Source organism: Neodiprion lecontei, chromosome 2 (assembly GCF_021901455.1).
Source record: "Neodiprion lecontei isolate iyNeoLeco1 chromosome 2, iyNeoLeco1.1, whole genome shotgun sequence".
NCBI lineage: Eukaryota > Metazoa > Arthropoda > Insecta > Hymenoptera > Diprionidae > Neodiprion > Neodiprion lecontei.
Window position 1 is genome coordinate 10239334 of NC_060261.1, and position 22155 is coordinate 10261488.

Here is a 22155-nt window from a genome sequence, read left to right on the forward strand (position 1 = left end):
TTAGCGTTTATGCACCGCAATGTTACTTCGATGCATTACACGCGTATCTGTTCACTAGTTAGGAGGTATGCATAAGCTCTCGTCATCCATGCGGGAACGCCATCGTTGGGAAATAGGTCGGTTGTTTTTTTTTTTTTTTTATTTTTTTTTTTTTTTTTATCCTCAGAAGTACGCGAGACTTGGAAATGTATGGCAAGTGGTATGAAAAAAAAAAAAAAAAAATCGTGGAAAACAAAAGTTTTTCATGTATATTGTGTATACATTGAAATCTGGAATTCAAGTCGGTCAAAGACGGTTTGTTAGATCGTAAACTTAGCTTATGTATTATGTACAGTGACCAGAAATCCATAACTTTGTCGAAACTAAGGTATTTAACGATTATCTTGATGTCAAAATTGTATTCTGCGTAAATCATTTACCGTAATCACCGAAAAAAGCTTTTCATGGGATTTGATCAGTCCATAATTGCGAAATACTGAGCCGGAAAATTCGCAAATACTAATTTTAGTAGGTGCGGGGAAAGTTGTTTTTACCGGGTTCGATATTATTAACTCGAGGTATTCGGACCTTCAAAACCTCTGTTTATAATGCGTTATACCGAGAAGAATAATGTTGTCAGTATAACGGTGAGAGGATTTTTTTTTTTTCTTTTATTAATATCTTTTTTCATTTCACGGAGCTTTTACTTACAGCATTAATCTACGTCACGGACACGGTACGGTTTTCGGATTGTCACAGTGGCGAAATGAATTTAAAAAGCAGCAAAGAGGGGCTGCTGCACAGCACTCTTGTAATTAAGCCTTTCCGAGAGGCAGACACGCATTTAACGTTGAATTATCCCGAACGCGCGGTGTTCACCAATGGCCTGCAGCTTTTGGCGGCCATCATCAAAGGGCCAGGGTTGAACTTCGGGCGATGCCACTTGGGCAGCTTCACTTTACTTCACTTCCGAGTAATCGTATTCAGATCAAACATTCATACGGGGCTACCTTCATTGACGATCCACATCAGATCTGTACCGGTCATTTTTCACGGCGTTGGATGACCTGGAGACCGTCGCCACTTCGTTTTATTCTTTTTTTTTTCCCCACCTCAATTACTCAACTCTATCCCCTGAAACGGCGCGAAGCAGATGCCGGAGTTATTTAATTTTTCATTATCCGTATAGGTGTGTAAACCAACCCTTTCGGCGAATTTGTTCAAACACAACTCGAATGCTGCTCGTTTCAACGGTATCGAAACCGTTTTGTACCGAAAGGATTCCTTGAAAGTGAACGACGCGAGCCACGCTTCGCCGTCAGATAGGCAACCGAAGGTACATTTTACACACGGCAAGTACTCTAGATGTAACTTCGGTTGCCTATCCGACGGCGAAGCGTGGCTCGCGTCGTTCACTTTCAAGGAATCCTTCCGGTATAAGCACATTGCGAGCGAATGTTACGTAGAAATTTAACGCGTTTAGATGAATTCGAATATTACGGTGACGAGTGAATATTCATAACTATATCGCTTGATACGCGCATGAATTTCAAGAACTAATCAACTTTCGCTAATACATTCACGTTGGTCAAGTTACATTTATACTCGACTCGAATTTGAAAACATTTCTCTCTCGATGTTTGTACAGACCATTTAGCTTGTCGCAATTATTTAACTTGTTGACCCCGGTAGGTGATTATATTGTTATTATTAAAACTGAAAATACCACTTTTTAAATACCCCAAATTTAAGAAACTATTTTGAAAAAAACTTCACTCGGGCAACACCGTTATGCCGATTTATGCCCAATTCTTCAATGCCGTCAACTGTACGATCAAAAAATGGTACAGAGACATAAACCAATCGACCATTGCATTCATTCGCAGGTCCAAATGTCGAGGGCGCTGCAGACAACGGGAAAGTAACGCCCACGGGTATACGCACTCCGAAAGGCTTTACAAATAAGCGTTCCGTATCCATTATTCATTCGGAGAAATATGCTTTCGACGCCGTTATTATATTATATAGGTATGATGTATACCTTGCGGTCTGCAAAACCAAGAACAAAAAAAAAAAACTTTTCACCCTTGACATATTTGCGGAACCCCTTGAAAATACGTCGGCATAATCACACTTTCATTTTGTTACTTCAAATTTATTAGAAAACCGCGAACTTAACTTTTGGGGCAAGTAACATATTTTTACGAAGGAAAATGAGGTGAAAAATTCTTCCGTTGATTGATTAAAAAAAAAAAATTTCCAACCAGTGCTCAAATTTTTATTCTAACAAACTGCTGCCAGCCTTAATCCTGTTCAATCGTTCTTCCACCCAGGTCTTTAATCACACATATTTGAGCTGTGTGTTTATGTATCAGTAAAGATTTCATTTTCTCATCATATTTTGTCGTAAATTGATCGAATAATCAGTTCAAAATGAGATTCGGGTAAATAAGAATGAAGGAATTTGCAAGAAACGATCGTCAAAAATTGGAATCTCGAGTAATAAAAGTTTATCGATCATATCTTTGAAATTTTTATCTTGCGATTTCAAATTTCAACGACTTAAAAAATCATAGAATAATGCAATTTCACTGATGTTAAATGAAATTATTCTCCGTACCTTTTTCATCTCAATTTTCTAGTTAAATGTAACTTATACTCATAGATTAGTGCAGATTATTCTATTCGAAGGAAAATAATATTCCATCACGATTTTACCCCAAAGCTTTTTCAACCTGACTGTATATTCCCTTACATCCTTAAAAGACGGCGTTATTCTCGCACGCAGCGTCGTTAGCACGACGGCTTTTCCAAAGGGTGCAAAATAAGATGGGGCGGCTAGAACGTCGGTGGAAAATAGCGATCACAATATACAGGTATGCAATATCCGATGCGAGAAGAGCCGGAAGGACCGCCGTTTCCTGATCCCCGCCACGCTGCGGATGCTTCCATGGCATTTTGTACCCACCAGCTTGTCACCTACACATGCAGCCCCTGGCTGTAACGCAACACCGTTTACCCCCGCAAGCTTAAGCCACCCCCCGACCTTTATGCGTCTCACCATCCGGCGACCATCGTTTGCACGTTCGTTGGATGTGCTCTATCTTGCGAGGGCTCACCCTGTACATTCCACGTTCTGAAAGCCTTCGTTTCACGATGATCATCCGTACCTACCTACCGAGAGGAAACGGTGAAACTTGGCAGACTGTTTTACCGACTGCGCATGCGCGAAATAACCGAAATCCATTGGTGGGTGAGATCGCATCGCGGAAATATTGTCGCTTGCTGCGCAGGTTGGCCAACTTACTCGAACCGAAAAACAAAATGTATAAGTCTTCCGAGTTGAAGTTAAATTGTTTATCGCGACTCGTCCCAGTCATCGGTTATCGGTCGGTTAACAATAAAAGCCTGCAAAACCCTTCCGAATCACTGCGGCGAGTGATTGATATATGATGATTATCCTGAGAAACTTCGCATCGCTCACGTAACCTTCGTAAGCTAAGTTTGACAACTGAAGCTGAAGGTGGTCAGCCTGCATGAAAATCCTACAAACTTTGCGCATGCGCGGTCAGACGCTCACTTAGCTAAATTTCATCGTTTTCTTTCAGTATAAGTCATCTAAAGTGTGTGGTGTTGTGATGGACTACTTGATCACGAATCTATTTTCGAATTGAAACCACCTGTATAATCTGCTGTGGCAGCGACTTTTGGATTCCAGTGAAACCCCCCTGATGGTTTGTCAAATTAGAGAATATAGATAAGTAATGAAGAAAAAAAAAATTTGCCGTGCGTTTTTCAAATGCCCAGCGACACCTTTTAAAATTGAGCTAAAAATTTTTTCAAACGGGAGAATTTTTTTCTCAGTAAGTAGGTTCTTTCAAGACCACAGATTCGATAGGTTGGTTATTTTGGCTCACCCCGATGTACATGCTGAAATGAAAAAAAAAAAAAGAAAGAAAAAATGGTTCATTGACAAGCAAATAATTTGAATATTTAAATAAATAACAAAAATAAACGCTGAAGTTGTGTTCATATCACGTTAAACGGATGTCACATTATTACTTTCGCGTTAGTTTCTCCTACCACCGATCTATGCATATACTATAAATAACCGCGAGCCAATTAATTAACTGAGAGTTACCCGACGTACCGGAGGTTCGAAAATTAATCATCCAGGATGTTATTAACCCCGATACGAGAGCAATTACTCGGTTTTTTCCAACGAAGTGGCAGTCAGTGATTACTATGAACGGTAAATTCGTTCGTACCAATCCCGGCGATTCGTTTAATCGAGCTTGTCGGCTGTTTCGTTTCTAACCACTTCATATTCCGCGCTGTTGATCACGCCCGACCACCCCTTCGTCCTTCGACCATCTTTGCAGCGAATATCGCCAAGGTCCAAGTTCGACCCTTTGCTCTCTTCGTCTTGGACTTGGTCGTCATGGTCACCTGGCACTGGGTGCACACACCTATTAGATTAGACCACCGTTAGATTGTTAGAGAGCGTAGTCTGACTCCGGCCGGGTGTACCTGATACTTAAACTTCGCCGGCTTCACTCGGCGCTAACTTTCGCCAAGTTCTCCTATAGTTCAGCTACCCTTCTCTCCGCGTTTATACCTACGGGCAAAGAGAACTTTGAACTTTCTTCACCGGCTCTCTTGCTTTTGACACAACTCCGCAGAGCTACGTACGATCGTGATGAGCGTGTAGGAACATCGCTGCCTCCACCGCCGACCCGCTTCTATTTGATGTTTGATTCACCCTGAATTCACCCTCCGCTGTTATTTCCACCTAGCCGACTGGGACCCCAAATTGATAAACAATCCCTCCGACTGAAACCGTGTCAATTGCATATTCACGCCGAGTCTAATTCTGATTGGGAAAATTTTCGCTCCCCTGAACCCTTTACGCCAATCGACGACACCCACCCTCGGTGTAATCAGTATATCCTCTGATCTTTTTAGCCAGGTTATGGTTACAGCCATACCGAATTCCATACCGCCGGCGAATCGCGAATTCTTTGGAATACCGATTTTTTCTTGCCTCGGCATCTTCGCGAGCGGGGGAAAAAAAAAAACAACAAAAATTTAATTGGCTTGTCAATTTTTACCGGCTGCATATGATTAATTAATTTTTATCGACGCAAGCCAATTTCAATCAGCCAACTCTCGGCTTCGATCAATTATTCACTCGCTCTGAATAATTTTATTAACTTATTTAAAATATTGGTTTTGAATAATTAATTTAAAAAAAAGTCTGATTCGGTTTCGATACTTTTCCTCTACGCTTCCGTCTCTTCACCTTCTGTTACAGTGTCATGATTATTATACCGACGAAACATTACGAATTTTAAAACAGTTTAAGGTTAGACAGATTTCTACCGCAGGCCATTCGGCACAATTACTTTAAATACTTTCCCAATCTACAATCTCAGAGCCAGAAATAAGTTTTCTTCAAAAATGAAAAAGCTCTCTTTTAAAATAAAGCAAAATACGGTAACTCGTTGAAGCAAAGCGAGTCGCAGGTTAATTTAACCTGTGGAATTACTTGCAAGGTTCTAATTTGGCAAGAAATTTTTTTTGCGACAGCGGAGATTTCGAGAGTGGCAAGTTAACATGACCGAATGAAGAGAAGGCGGTATGATACGGGATGAAAGAATCCTGTCTGATTGTTTTTGAAATGAAGGAGATAAACGCAGAGAAGTAAAACGCGTACGTGCGTTCAGAGATTCGCTGTTTTCATTTCCTGATTCGAGAAGAAACCTAATGCATCCTTGATTCTTGATTCCTGACTCTTTATTCTTGATTCGCTTGATTCTCAGGGCGGCGTTTCGGTGAATCCTCGACGACAAGCAGACGCTTCGCCTCTTCTCGAGGAGAAAACTCCAATAACACGAATGGACTTTCAAGCAGGCATACATCAGCCCCTCCTCGCCCCGCCACAGGCATACCCACAGTGGCCGTGGTGAAAATATATGCGCAATCCTTACCACATTGATCAGGGACCTTGCTGGGGATGAAGGGAAAAAAAATATCTCAAGAATGCGCTTCATTCTCAGGGTGATACCCCTCATCCCGTCGAACCTCTTTGCGTGTCCGACGGCCGACTTTATACGGACAATATGCCGTGTAGGTATAAAAAATAGGGTGACGCTACTTCGATCCTTCTTTTTTTCAATCTACCCACCTCGAGTGGACATTTTTTTTTTTTTTTACCCGCCTCCTGATGCCGCGCGTCAAACTATTTTCACATATTCAAACAAATCGTCCTTTTCACCGTCAAGTCACAATGCCGGTACCAAAATTTGATACTTGGGTGTCATGACGTGTCGATGTGTTGAAGGGAAAGTAACAGGTTGTAGATTCGCCCTCGAAGAGCAGACGAACGGAAGGTACGGTCGTTTTTTAGCCTGTTTCAAATAAGGACTCAATATTTCATTAACCTCGTGAACACAGTGGCCAATGATGGTATGGTACTGTTTACATACGCCATAAACAAAATAACGTGACTAAGTGAGCCTTCAACGGAACTCGTATTGAGGGAGTGAAACGAGTCGTTCATCGATAGCAGTTACGGAGCTACTATATATATATATATATATGGATATACGAACTGCACTCGAGTCGGTCAGTACGAGGGAGTAACAGACCCAAGATGGTACCCATGTATGAAAAATGTCAGTCGCGGGAAAAATAACGAGGAAAAATACCGCTCGAGATGATGGCATTACACCGAACCTGCGAGAATACCTCGCTGGATGTGGAAAGGGAAGAGGGTTTGAAATATCCTCAGTGAGCCGAACCCTTTGCGGCGGGAATGAAAAGAAAAGGACAAAGTATTTAGAAAAAAAGAAAAAACATGCAAAAAAGGAGAAAAACACAAAGACACAGACGTACACACACACACACAGAGAGCGAAGGTAGTGAAGGAGATAAAGAAGCGAAGCAAGGAATTCCCAAGGGTGCCGAGCGAGTAAGATGAGATTTTTCCACTCCTTCTTGGAGATTCTCTCTAAGCGAACATATCGTCGCTCTTCTCTCCTCGCATACTTGGAGATTACAATAACGTATCAAATATACGTCTGTGACTTTGTACGAATGAATGGAATAACTTGGGTGAAAAATATAAGCCGACGTACTTTCGTAATTCGAAACCCTGTGACATGTGACCTCGTTTTTATCAACGTCAACTTTACAGATGAAAATTATGATGAGACCTCGTATGGATCGCTGAAATAATGCTGTGATTAATATACGGACTCTAGCTGATGTTTCTTGGATTTAAGTCACTACTTGGGAAAAGGGGATCGAAATTTTCACCGATAAAAAATTTTTGCCTGATCCAAGGTCGAGCCGTATTCTCTCTGCGTCTTCTACAAGCCGGACATTTTCCAATAGACGCTTCGATCGATTTACCGTTTCACGATTTTGGACGCCACGCGTGAAAAGACAAGCTTTCGCTCCCTTTTACTATCCCACGTAACTTCGCAACGGAGAAGAAATAGAAATTCCTCAAGAAAATTTCAATCATACTATCAAAAATTGAAGTTCTTCCATTAGAAGTTCAATTTTTTTTTTTTTTTTACACACACCCATTAATATCTCGCACTGTCCGTATTGCAAATCTTTCTTTTCCTCTCTCTTGATCTTTCGATCTGTGTTTAGCGGATTCTGAACGGTTTTATTTTTAGTATGTAACACCGGAACATATCTTGGATTAACTGTTCTAATTCAAAATCACGGTGACACGTCACGACTGTCAATTTGGAACATCCTTTTGTCCAACATTGCAAAATCCGGTGGACAGAATCCGGATTTGAACTGATTTCTTAGCCGCCTATCACTGAGCCAAACACTAAACTTATAACTGAATGCTACCATATTGTCAAAGTATTTGGATAATTACCAATTACATAGCGAATATAATCGCAAAACATCATCTTGGATCCCACTCGAGTTGGCTTTCGAAAATATCGCCGTACTCTGAGTGTCGTTTTTAGATTGCTCGATGATTTTGTAAACCGAATTAATAACAGGCGTGTAACCATTCTGATACTATTCAGCTCCAATCGCAAAGCATTCGACAGTTTCAATCACAAATTAATCTTCATCAAGCTTAAGCGTTGCTGCTTTCCAAAACGAGGCGGTCAAGTGTTTTCACTCGTGTTTGACTGTGCAGGATCTCTCGAATGATCCTTCCAAATTTCGTTGCAATCTTCCCGGGGTGCTCCAGGGCTCTGATCGTGGGCCGTTGGCCTTTCTTATACACCTTTGTAAACGGCATGGTTACCGAGCCTAACATTCCCCAATAACATGATATCCACTGATGACTTGCAGATGTACCTACACACCCCGCTAAGTGATATCCTTCGGGCCATTACCAAAGTAAATTGTTACGCGAAGGCTATCTTAGAGAGGGGCGTTAACTGAAGATTGAGACTTAAAGTCAAGTGTCTGAAAAAATGAAGCTGAAGGATGAATCACAGAGATGGATTCTCCCTCGAAGCGAAAGAAATTCCGATCCGTGCTCTGATTCACACATTGACTTTGTTAACATTGATTATATCACCGGTTACCTTGGTCTCAAGCTTTAATTCAGATCAGTCAAAAACGTTGTAGAAATTGTTTTGACTTAAAAACGAGGCCTCACCGTTAAATGAATCTGAAATGTCTCTCATCGTCGGCTGTTAACTTTCCATTAATATCTTCTTCGCGCAGTTCTCTATCGAATCCTTGAAACTTTCTTCTTTTGTAGGTTCTCCCTACAACGTCGTAGCCGACAATAACATCAAGGCGATTTTCCTTCTCCCGTATAATACAAACGTAGATTATAATATACCGCTAAATCAACGAAGAAAAGCGCCTCGTTTCGCGTGTCATTTACATGTGAATATGTCGCAAGCTCGTTCAGACCTCGCTTCTGATACTCGAGCAAAAACTGATATTCACATAATCTTTGAAGAGACGGTAGAGAACGGGTGAAAACACGGATTTAACGAAGAAACAATGCTGCTTAACGGGTTTGAGTCTTACATTATTCCGAGAACATCACGCCTCCGTAAAAAATTTGATAACACCGTGAATCCGAGACCAATTGAAGTTTACTTCATGATGAAGGAAACGAACATATTTACAACTAAATGGACCGTCAGCTTGTGCCGAAACGATAAAGAAACGCCCGGAAGCTGCGTCTCTTTGGTGTATCTGCATAACTTTCGTATATTACACATACATGCACACTCATCTGTGTCACTGACGTGTTTTATTACACGTGTGTAATAATGGGCGAAGAAGAGGCGCGGGGAACTTTTATACGAACACAGAAATATGTGCAGGTACGTGGTGTACATCGGCACCGGAAGCACTACCGGATATAACAAGGAATCGCGAGAGCTTGGTGCGCGCAACGATGAGAGAACCAAGCAGAACTCGCCAGCTGACAAAGAAACTCCACAAGCAGAACTATAAAACATCAGTGAAGTCTGGCTGGGAAGAGTTGAAATAAAATGAAGAAGTGAAAATAAAATTACAAAAAAAAAAATAAAAAAAAAAAAATAAATAAATAAAAGAAGAAAGTTCGAAGAAGCAGCAGCTTGCAACGTGCGAGATATTCTAACCGTGTGACGATTCGTTCCTGACTGTCTAAGAAATTTTATTTCACCGATGCGACGGACTATACGTATCTCTCTATCTCTCGAATATTTCTCTACGAAATTTTGAAGCATTAAAGTTATTACGTTAAAGAAATAAAACCTTGTGAGAGAAAAAAAAAAAACATTTGATCGAAAAAGGAACTGACGAGAATTGTGATCAAAAATATTTTTCGGTTAGACCGATCGAATAAATTGCCGAGATTGAATTATTTCTATACCTTGTGGATCGTTAGGAATCGAGGTAAAGAAAAATGCGAAAGAAAATTTCCAGTCGTATTTGAAATATAAAATTAACTTCGACAAATCCTGTCGTGTTTTCGTAATTTGCATTCCGTTGGGCGTCTAAAATCGTATTAGTTTTTTTTTTATTTTTAGATTTTTCGGGGGATATTTTCTCATTTCAAAAACGTTCGAGGTTTTTTCTAATATTTTTTATTTTAAAAATTTTCATTACAATGAATTTTCGAGTACGAAATCAAAATTCTTTGACGTTTTATTCGATGTTTACTATTTTCGAACATTTTCCAAGTCGAGACAAGAATTTTATAAACCCCTTGTCGTGGTGACAAATTTTTGTTCTTAATTTTATTATAAAGTTTGGCAAAAAACTGTAGTTAATCAATATTCGTAATTGTCCGGAAAAGGTCGTCCTCTGTGATACCAACGAATAAAGTAATTAATAATTACGTTCCGAACGAAATGAAATGCAACCCAACAGCAAACGTAACTGTATTATTTTTTAATTTCCACCGTAATGTAAACTTGAAAAACTCTCACAGGGTTGAATGAATTAATTAAAAAATGGAATAAAAATCGTGAAAAACGAAAGGCGAGCAAGTATGAAAGGTGTCATTTTCTCAAAGCATCGAAACTACGCAACGTACTCGTCCTAAATCCATTGTACTTGGAATTGAAGCGATAGCTCAATATATTCACGAGCCATTAATAATATGGCATGCAGTTGAATTAGCCAAGGTTCCATAGAAAGCGTAATTCATGCGACGTGGACGGGGCAAATAATTTGTGATGCATCGTCTTTGCCCAAGGATTGGCCGGGTAATCCGAAACTGTAATAACAACAGTGCATCCACTGTGGCTCGATCGCCTATCTCAATCCCGATGGTGTCACGTGAAATATACAACCTTCGATATTACTTCGATTTTATCTACGCCTCTAGTCGTCCCGAGCTACTGTTCAACCTACGACCAGAAGTATGATACGAACATGGCCGTAAAACATAAAAACGTTCAACACGAGGTTTTCTTTTTATCGATGGTTGAAAAAATTGCTTTTTGTCTTTTGCGAGGACGGTGAGAAAATTATTCTTATTTTAGTCTCTGTTTCGCGGTTATACATGAAATGGTGAGTTTTTCACTTCCAACTACGATGAGAGTAACGAAAAATATTAATTTGAAGTTGCGGATACTCGTGATGAAAAATGACAAGCATGTTACACCGCTGAAAGAATTTTTTTTTGAATTTGTGCCCGGGTTGAGGTAATTATTTTTTTATTTGCCTTGCGTCAAAACAATGGACGAATATATACACCTCCCTTTAATTTTGCTTTTGTAGTCTTGGGAGAAATAATGTCGATTCAATAATTTTCTCATTATTGTAGGTTAAACGAGTTTAAACGGATGAAAATTACTATTTTTCGAAAAATTTTGACTTTGCTGGAAGGAGAATGCTGTTTGAAGATTGAAAAAAATCTGATTTCAATTATTCGGCTAATAAAAAACCGAAACAATATTGCTTTTGAATGAAAGTGATTCAAATGCGAAACTGAAGTTTGTTCAATTGATATTTACAACAAATGTTTGAGAAAATAGGTAGTTTTTCTTAAACACCGAAATCAAACTTTGTACCTAATAAAATAATTTTTTCTTTCATCAGTTACGTCGAAGAGATCAAAATTTGACGTCTGGAAATAGTCTTAAAAAAAAATAAAAAATTGAATAGTTAGTACAAGCAATTATCGGTAATTTTTCACGCGCACGGTTTTTTTTTCTTACTTTTGTCCATAACTTATAGACGAGGCTCGACGACAGATACATAATTACATGCGTATAAATGTGAGGTGGAATAATATTGTGGCGAACCGTTCGCGATTAAGGTGTAAGGTAAATTGACGCGGATTTACACGGTGGCGACATTTTCGTATAATTCACTCCGGCCGAAACACGTCGACGATCTGAATTATTTAGAGACGTTCGTTCCGTCGTTGTACCTATTTCGCGTTTAGTACGCATTATTATGTAACCTACCTTAGGACACCGAGTAGTCAAATTTCCATTGCAACAAACACGATGTTATATATATACGGCGAAGCCCTGCCTTGTAAAATCATTGAAATGAATCGACGTAAACGAATATGCTGTACGTTTGGACTTGGGACCCAAGCTGTTTTTTTATTTTCTTTATTTTTATCCGCTTGTTTTACTAAAGCTGCCGTGGCCAAATTCAACACCTTTCCTTTATTTGACTACGTTGAGAATTCAGCAAATTTGTACAATCGTTAAAATTATAAGAGAGAAATATCGATACGGCAAACAAGAGCTTAGATATTGCTTTTTTATTTCAAACCTGTATATTTGTCCGAATATACTTTTTGCAAATTCACTGCGAATTTTTTTTTTTTTTTTTTCTAACGAAAGTAAGGGTGTTATTTAAAAAAAAAAAAAAAAAAATGTACGATAAAACAAAGTGTCTTGGTGAAACGGTAGAAAACCAATTTATGGATATTAAACAACTCGAAAATGACGACATAAAAATTTAACTTTCACAAAGCTCTATAGTTTATAATTGAAGTATTTTTCATTGATAAGTTTCTTGAAAGATCATCGAATCTCAGTGAAATCTGTGAATTTTGTAAATCGTCGATGTGCCGGTGTATCTTAGTTATAACAATTAGCATAGCTGGGGTAAGAAATTAATTTTGAAATGTTTGTGAAATTCAACGTCGACAAAACACTCGATACTTCTGCCTCTGATTATGTTTATGTTTATTATCGTTTTTATTATCATTTTTATATTCTTTCCCAAGACGAAGGAAGATTGCCTCCCCGGGGGGTGCAGCGAATTTCTGAGTTTAATCCTGTTAACTCACCTCGTAAACGGCACCCAGAGGCATGACGAGACACGCCACCATAAGGTCCGCCACTGCGAGGCTGACGATAAGATAGTTTGCAACCGACTGAAGATTCTTCTCGAGAAATATGGCGGCGATAACGAAGACATTGCCTGAAACAGATGGCAGAATATTCGCCTATGTATTTCGATATGACGTAACGTGTGTATTTTGCATGGTGTGTAAAGATATTGTGTAAAATGTAACTTAGATTTACGCGCTTTGAGTAAACGTTTAACGAAACGTGGTTTCGAATGGTCGGTAACACGACGGGTCAAAGTTTTGGATTGAGAAATTCCCAAAATTCAAGTTTCGATAGAGCAAAGTTTCAAGCTTGTTGCAATCATCAACATCACAATTACGGTACAATGAATGTAACGACTGTGGGGCGGGGTTGAAATTTTCAATTTGAAACGTTTCGAAAGCGCCGAATGACGAATTCTCTTGTAGCGAAACTTGAAGTAAAGAAACCAAACTTTGACGAAACGGTAAAGTTGCGAATGGTCCGAAACCCGGCGCTCAAACTTCCAAAAGCGCAAAATTCCGAAAAGGCTTAACTTCGAAAAGTCAAAGTTCCGAAAGTGCGAAAGTGAGATAAATTTAAAATCTGAATTTCAGTTCTGTGGATTTCTCGCTTGGTGAAATTTCACCGCTTTGATCTTTCTTCGTTTTGGATTTTCGATATTTTTATTTTCGAAATTCTGGTCATCCTGATTTTCGGTTTTTCTGATTTTTCACACCCACTCGTTGAGTAAACTACGCTGTGCGAGTATGTTTTAACTTTCGGAACTTTGCTCGGTCGGAACTTTACTTTTCTAAACTTCGTTCTATCGTAACTTGAATTTTCGGGATCTTACATTTCGGAACTTTGAAACGTCGGATTTCCGATCATTTTACAAACAAAAATAAAAGCTTTATTTCATTGGTCGAAGTTTCGCTACGAAATAATTCAAAATTGAGCGTTTTCGAAACTTTTCAAAATCGGAACTTCAACCCCGCCCCAGCCGAGTCACGTATTTTGTCATTGTTTTACTGTATAAAGTTTAAGTATTGCTACAATTTAGAATCACTAAATTCGCAGTGATAAAGTCACTTGTTTTGGAATCAATCGAATCAGCAAGCTTACTCTCATAACCATTAATAACCTTTGTCCATAAGTCGTGTTTCAAATAAGATGTGAATGTGGATGTTTAATTTTTTTTTTTTCACTTTTTACAATTCAATTGATCTTTTCTGAGATAGTTTGAATAAACATATTTGAACATTTTTCGCATAACTTGTGTCCCTTATTCATTGAATCGTTTGATTTCTCTGTATTTATCTAAATGTCCATAAATTGAGTTTAAGATTTGTATATTTAAAATGCGAACCCCAGAAAGTATCGTCACAGCTAAGTACCATAATACTAAATTTTTCAACCGATATAGATAAGATAAATTACGCCTGTAAGGGATAAAGATAAAGATACTCGGCAAGCTTTTTAAAACAAGGCATGTCTGGAGGATGACAGGAATTTTTCAAAAAAATTTCTTCACATCCATCCCGAAAATCAATTCCATAAACGTCGCCATAGGTACGTTTATTATCACATCATATGTAACTCGCTGTATGTTATATATGTATATATATATATATGCATACCGACTCGTTATCGTATTCTGTTATATCTTTCTACAAAGAGATTGTTCCGCTTCACCCTCGCTGCACATCGAAAGATTGCCTACGGGTGAAATCCAATTTCATTCAAAAATATATACTTTTCTGACGTAGCTTTCTACGCTTGAATCAAGTATCGTTACATCCATTATGTATATTTGACGGTATATTAACGTCATTAGAAATTCATTTCAAAAGATTCGCCGCATGCGTACAGCTCTATTTATAAATGTATATATAATTCGTATAGTAGTAGAGAATTAGAAAATCGAGCTGATCCGCGTTAAAATTGGCCAAACGGTGCAATTTTGGGATTTGAAAAAAAAAGCAACAATATAATTCTGTCTGTTCGTGAAGTTGTTTCATTACAATCAGACATAATTTTTCTCCACTTGATCAATTTACGCTGTGATTTCAACGTTTGTCATGAAAGGTCGGATATAATCATAATAATTATTATTGCTGCTATTATTACTATTTTTTTACACTGGAGTACATTTTTACCACCCACGTGTCGAGTATAATCTTGATCACGTTTTAGCTGAACTAAAAATTTATCTCACTGTTACACATATCTGAAATAATCTGCATTATGACGATATTCCTGAGGAACGACATTTTTAGACCATTTATTACCGAAAAATACACACGTGTTTTCGGATTCCGTTAAACAACGGCTCGTTTTATTTGTGGAAAAATTCTCCAAAAATCGTCCGAGTCAGATTTTGGCTAATGATAATGTATTTGCGTGTCGCTAAATTACAAGATTCACCGTCGATAAATTAAAAAGATTTTACAATTCTGATTTATTCTACCAATCACCAAGTAACCGAAGAGAAAATTTTTCTCCGAACTATTTGCAATTATTCTATTAATTTAGATACTTCATCAAATTTCGTCACATTCGATTCGAATCTTGCGATACCCGCTGGACTAAACTAGACGGTTTTGAAAAAATGAAAAACCTGTACGAAGCGCGATCCATAAATGGTATAGATTTTTTTTTACAGCCTTGAAAATTGCGTTGTATATCATCAACGTTGCGGGAGATTTGCAATGACGTGGTAAAAGGGAGAAAATGGTCAGGGTGACAGGGATTGAAGCAATTCCATGGGATTGAAGAGATTAAACAACGCACCTCCGGCTCCGCATGCAGGCTAATCTTGGTTTTATTAGTTTCCTTTCATTCGGTTCGACACGTGGGGCACAGCTTTGCTTTTGGGAATTATTCCGCACCCCCTGCGGTGCAGGTACGTAGATACGTGTGAGTGAAATGTTGAAAGGTAAAACGTTGCAGCGATATCAGCAGAAATTCCCGCCGGCTTATAACGAGGAAAATGTGAATAAATAAATCAAAAAAAAAAAAAAAAAAAAAAAAGAAAATGTAAAAATAAATAACACCCGAACGAAATCGATTCGAATACATCACTTTGTTAGATTAGACTCGTTCGGGTGAATTTAACATTTTTCATCCGACGGTCAACCGGCGGGCATTGTAAATACCAGGATGCACTGATCGACCTGATCGCGACATGCGGCTTGTCCAAAGAGTTCCGATCGAATTACCCAACCCAACCCAACCGAATGATTGGTAGCTCAAATGGAACCAGTTCAGCACTGCAGGGTAATTTCAATGCACGTACGATTGCAATATATTATTTCGTCCGTTCTATTTACATTACATATATTTATAGGGAATATTCCGTGTCAAATCGACACCAAAGATTTTCCCTCAACATTTTCGATTCGCTTGCACGATTTTTCATACGATTTTACGGATTCAAAAAAGGTCTACGGAATTTTTTCAAATTTTTCCCTCCAGCCTTTAATTTTCTATGATTAATCAATTAAATACAAAAGTGGCATTATTTTTTTTTTTAATCTCTTTTACGGTCTCAAAGTAACGCTCCTGAATTTTTTCAGATATTTCCCTCCAATCGTTAATTTTCTATGATTATTCAAATCCGTTTAGATATTGCCATTTTTTTTAAATTTCAAAAATCTTATTTTTCATTCCCATCATTCTGACACCCGTTCCACGATGGGACTATTTTTTCTTTCATCTTCTTTCGGCACTTTTAACGTTTTGAACAAACGAAACACCATGTTCCAATGTTTCGAAAATTCTCAAAATCTTTGTACGCAAGGAGGCGCACGATTTTTTAGAATTTTTCGAGAATTTTCCAAACGTTGAAACATGGGACGGGTGTCAGAATGATCGGGATGAAAAATAACATTTTTGAGATTTTTAAAAAATGCCAATTTTCAAACGGGTTTGAATAATCGTAGAAAATTAACGTTTGGGGGGAAAAAAAAACTGAAAAAATTCAGGAGTTCTTTTTTGATACCGTAAAATCGTATGAAAAATCGCGAAGCGAATCGAAAATGGTGTGGGAGAATAATTGGTCGAGGTGACATGGAATTCCCCATATATATAGGCAACATTTGAATACGAAACGCACGTGAAATTCTTGTAAATTTATATGCGGATACACGCGTGCAGCCGAACGTGCTAATTTGCACAGTGGTTACCCATCGGCACGCGATCTGATATATTTATTACAGTTTGTGTATCGTCAGTTTATATTTCCCAACGGCTAGCTAATTATAGGAAAAGCGATCGCAGCGTTGTTTTTTTTTTTTTATTTTTTTGTTTTTCTTCCTCATTTTCATTTGCAAGTATCTGTATAATCAATCATCTTGCGTAACGATTATTTGCGAAGGTATATCAATATGAATGTTTGTTACAAAGAAACTTTGAATGCATGTTTTCTGATCGTTTTTAAAACAAACTCCTTGAATTTAGCTCGTTTTTTCACGCGGATTTATTGCTACTAAAGAATTGATATTCGAACCGATGATAATTGCAATTCTTCACAGTATCAGTTTTCTATCGTTTTCTTTATGCTGAATTGAAAATCCTTTAAATCTTTGAGTCGTAAGTAAGTGAGTATTTCTACCAGCTATTTCATATCCATTTTTTGTACATTCAGAGAACTTTTCAACATATCTTCTCGCTCTTTTCTGCTATTTCTGATAATATACTAGTGGGTTTTTAATACTTGAGATTAGTCATTGCAATATAACGTAAATTATTGTTCTAAGAAACAAATTGACTGAAAAATATCGTGAAAATTGAAGGGATAATTGATTTTCGAAAAAGTTACCCCTCTACACGTATACATGTTTTACATAAATTATAAGTTTTCCGGGTCGCTGATTACGAATCTGTAATCGGATTTCGAAAATTCAAGATCGCGGGTCAAATATGTCGGCGCGAAAATTTCAAATTCCATAGAATCAGGAGAAAAAATTCTGTCCGGGAGTTTTTGGGGTCACTGATGACGAATCTGAAATAAGATTTCGAAAATTCAATACGGCGAATGTAATCAACGACTCTGAAAATTTCTGCACAGAGTTTCTTGATCGGATTTAATTGAATTTCAAATTTTCCTCCGCCATATTGGATCCACCGCCTTGATTTTTTAAAATCTGATTCGAGATTCGTAATCACCGCAGATGTTAAATATCACAGACTACTATGTTCTCATGAAAATTGCCTCGGCACAATAACGTTTAACTCAAAGGAATAAACTCCATGAAATTCCGTTTCTGATATGGCGTAATTTCCGGTAAAAACAAAAAAAAAAATTCGTAACAGCATCTTATCCAGTCGCACTTCGTGTCAATTTGATGAAATCGGCACAGTTTCACCAAACGACAGAAGTTATACATCCGGAAAAAATTCTTTCGTATTTTTTACCGCTGTACGTCGATCGGTGAATACGAAAAATCCTTTCTTCGTGTTCGATACGCGGCTGATCCGACGAAATCTCTCCGTCCCGAGCGCATGTCGGCATATGTCGTGCAAGTGACGTTGGTAGAGCCTGCAAAGTTACACGGGTCGGTTATAACTTGGATATTCTAGGTCTGTGGGCAGCATGCTTTGGAGATAAACCGAGTATCGTGTCCCGTCAGATGCAGCATATACCACAGCTAACAGGATGGCTGGCTGGTTGGTAACCGTATAGGCACCTATGTAACCGTATATAATGTGTGGGTACAGCCATCAGTGCGGTGTCTGTATCAACGTTGCATGAAGAGGTATCGTCTTGGACGTGAAGCCGTTACGGCGGCTCGGGAAATGTCACAATGACACTTGCGAGGATGAAACTTGAATTTGGGAAATTTTGGCGCTGTTGCAAAAAGGCCTCGATACCTAAATTTGACTTTTTGGTTTAAAGTGGATCGATGAAAATCTCCCCAAAAGCACAGATCTCTGAAGTTTGCTTTGAATTTTATTTAAAATATGCTCGGTTGGGTGGTTTTTCACCAGCTTTTAGTCTTGTAAAGTAGACCGGTGTCAGTTGTAAGAGGGTGAGAGTGTGAGAGTCCGCCATATTGCGGATAAAATGTGAACCAATTTGGACATTTTCAAGGAGTTACTTATCCTGCTTTTGTTCGCTAACGTTTTGCAGAATTTATGCAAATTTTACTTGTGATCGGGTGGAGTTCAAGTTGCGAATTTTAAAAGTTTCGAAAGCGCCACTAATTTCGAATTATTTGGTCGCGAAACTTTAAGTGAAAATATCAAACTTTTACAAAACAACGAAGTTTCGAATGATCGAAAACCAGAAGGTTTAAAGTTCCGAATTGTAAGATTCCGAAAAGTGAAGTTCCGGCAAAATTAAAGTTCAAAAGTTAAAACATACTCACGTAGCGCAGTTTACTCGACGAGTGGGTATAAAAAATGAGAAAATCAGAACGACTAGGATCCCCAACGTGAAAATATCGAAAATCCAAAACAAAGTAAGATCAAAGTAGTGAAATTTCACCAAGCCCGAAATTCACATTTCAGAGCTGAATTGCCCAACTCTAATTTTGATTCCTACTTTTTGATATTGTTTTTCCACCTATAAAGCTCCTGAATTTTTTTTCCGAACCTTGGAACTGCGCAGTTATTTTGTTCGTTCTAAAAATTTTTTCACAAATATTCTGTACTTCGCGAGGATAGTTTTGAACAGTCAGTTTGAAACCGACTACGATTCGGTTTCAGGGACGTGAAACGATTATTGTACACATGAATTAATTTTTTTTAAATTTTTTTCTCTTGTACTTGTGTCATTCATTACTTCATGTACTACATAATTTCGCAAACTTTAGATATATTGATGATTTTTGAATAGTACTCTCGAAAAATGTATAAGATTTCGTCGAAGTGATTCTCAAACTTTCTCTACTCAAAGAGTAACATAACTCAAAAACCGAACAATATTTCAGTTTTACCACATAACCTGTTTCAAATATTTTTCTACCAATGAAACGATAAAGGTTGCTCTAACATTTTCTCATTTTCGTATTCAAGCATTTATTCTTCTTCGTACGGTAATAAAAAAAAAATGTGGGAAATTTATGTGAACGTGGTTTAGCCTTTTTATACTGCAAGGACTAGCATATTTCCAAGGGATGGTGGACATAAATAAATTCGGATTTACACTGACGTGAATTAGTCAGATTTGAAGGAAAGCTTACAATTACGCGTCTGAATGTGACTGACTGTACTTCGCGTAGTATTTTCGCCAAGGTCGCGAATTTCTTCGAAGGTTCTAAACGGTCTCGGCATATTTCAAATGCCTTTATCATTATCCTCGTCCCTCTTTACGCCCCTTCAATATCCGGGTAAAAGCTCATATGGATCATTCAATGGCAACCACTTTCGAATTTCCGACAGACAAATAATATGTTGCTGCTAACGCAACGTTACAACATTTTTCTTCTTTTTTTTTTCAAAACAATCCAATTCACAAAACTAATAAAAGAGTCTGAAGATTTGAAGATTTGATATAATATTACGAAGCAAAATCGATTCATTTTACTACATCAACTAAATTTTTCTTTATTCAACTAACAATAAATAATTTTTCATTTCACACTTATATGCAAATATTTCTTTTCGTTCGAATGAGATTCAGTTGAAAGTCGACCGTTTCATTAAATCAAACGAACTCAAGTCAGCTAAAATTTTTCTTCGGCGTTGAATTTGATCGCGAAAACGACATTTTAATTTTTTAATCTTGTAGTCGTCATAATTTACGTATCATTAATTTTCAGGTACAATTTCGAAAGTGAATTTTTTCCGTAAGGAACAAGAAGAACAGAAATGCTTTCATCGCTCACGCAAATTTCAGATAACGTACGAAAAAATAAATTGGAATTTTTGCGGTTTCGGTATCACCAATCGAATAATTTTCTTCTTTTATCGCTGAATCAGACGCGAATCAGCCACTCGAAACGACGATAATTCGTCCGGCTGTATAGAAGAAACCAAACACGCAGACAGAAAATCGCCCCAGGCATTTTCACATATATACAATAAATGTATATGTAAGTATATATAGATATAAGGTATAATATGGACTGAAGTAAGAAATTGCGTGACAAGGTAAAGTAACGCATAAGAGCAAAGCGATTGGAGAAACGTATAAAAGAAAATTACCCCTCTAACCGAAGGCTAATGGTACACCTATGATAGCCGAGCACTCAATCCGATGAGAGGTTCCTATGTATACATACATACGCAACTATCATTGAGAACATCTTCACCCAGAAAGTATACCGCGCACGTTGCATCGGCAGTAACAATGAGCGAAAAGCTGGTAAGTGGAAAAAAGCGAATCAATTGAAGTGTCGAAAAGTGAAAATATGGACTAAATATCAAAATATGGAATCACAAGCAGAAAAAAATCGATTTGCTCAAAGTGGAAGTTGAACATCGTGACTTGAATACGTAATTATTTTTCTGTTATAAACCATTGTTATTATATTGTTAATATTCTGGCTTTTACAATCTCAATTATCAGATATATAATATTCGATTGAATTAACTGGTAAATTTTTCACTTTCTCGTGAGTTGATCAGTTGAATTATTAATTACCCCAATCCCAAACAATAATGTTATGTGTTATTGTTTAGATTTGGCATATTATGATTTCATTTTTCATTAAAAAAAATCCGTCCAATCTTCAATTTTCAGTTACCGAATGGATTTTGTCAACTATCATTGTACGTGATGATTTTTTGTTCCAATGTACCTATTTTTCACTGTTATCGAATCCGGTTTATCGCTCCTGCGATCACGCCACCTTTTTAACATGTGACTTTTTTTCGTTAAAAGTGCATTCAAAGCTGTTTTAAATCGAGTCTAACCTTCGGGTTGAAACGAACTTTGAAAAATCTTACTCCGTGCATTAATGTCGACAAAAATTTCGCACAGCCGATCACATAATCGACGATTTAGAATTACGAGGCATGTGAAGATATTCGGAAGCTGCTATTAATTCATCGCAGTATAAAATTCCTGAAAGTTCCGCCAGGAATCTCTTTGAAGATGCCAAATATTTATATAATCGTAAAATTCTTGTCAAAAATCACGTACAATATTATAACGCACTGCCTTCTTTTATCTTCCCGTCAAATTTGTTTCATCCGAGGTAAACGGGCATCCCTTTCTTTTCCTGCATCAAGGGGATATAATATATATAAATACGCCCAGTGTGAAACAACGTGCGGATTTTCTACTCAGCGTTATCAAACGTCAAATTCAGGTCCAGTTGGTCGGGAATTTTACGTTTAATCCTATTTTTTTCTTCTTCGTCTCATCCTTCTTTAATTTTACAATTTACTGTAGAAAATTTCTTGACAGATACGAAAACTACATGGTTTCAAATAACACACCCTA

The 22155-nt window shown here is 37.7% G+C and overlaps 1 protein-coding gene across 2 annotated transcripts in view; it reads right to left on the bottom strand.

The window, feature by feature from the left end:
* LOC107227174 (5-hydroxytryptamine receptor-like) overlaps positions 1 to 22155 on the bottom strand; it is a 54796-nt gene that overhangs the window by 14207 nt on the left and 18434 nt on the right. For both annotated transcript variants that reach the window (XM_046730160.1, XM_046730161.1), the window contains exon 5: positions 12740 to 12873. In XM_046730160.1, the coding sequence (XP_046586116.1) occupies positions 12740 to 12873 (134 nt within the window). The remainder of the gene's footprint in view (positions 1 to 12739; positions 12874 to 22155) is intronic.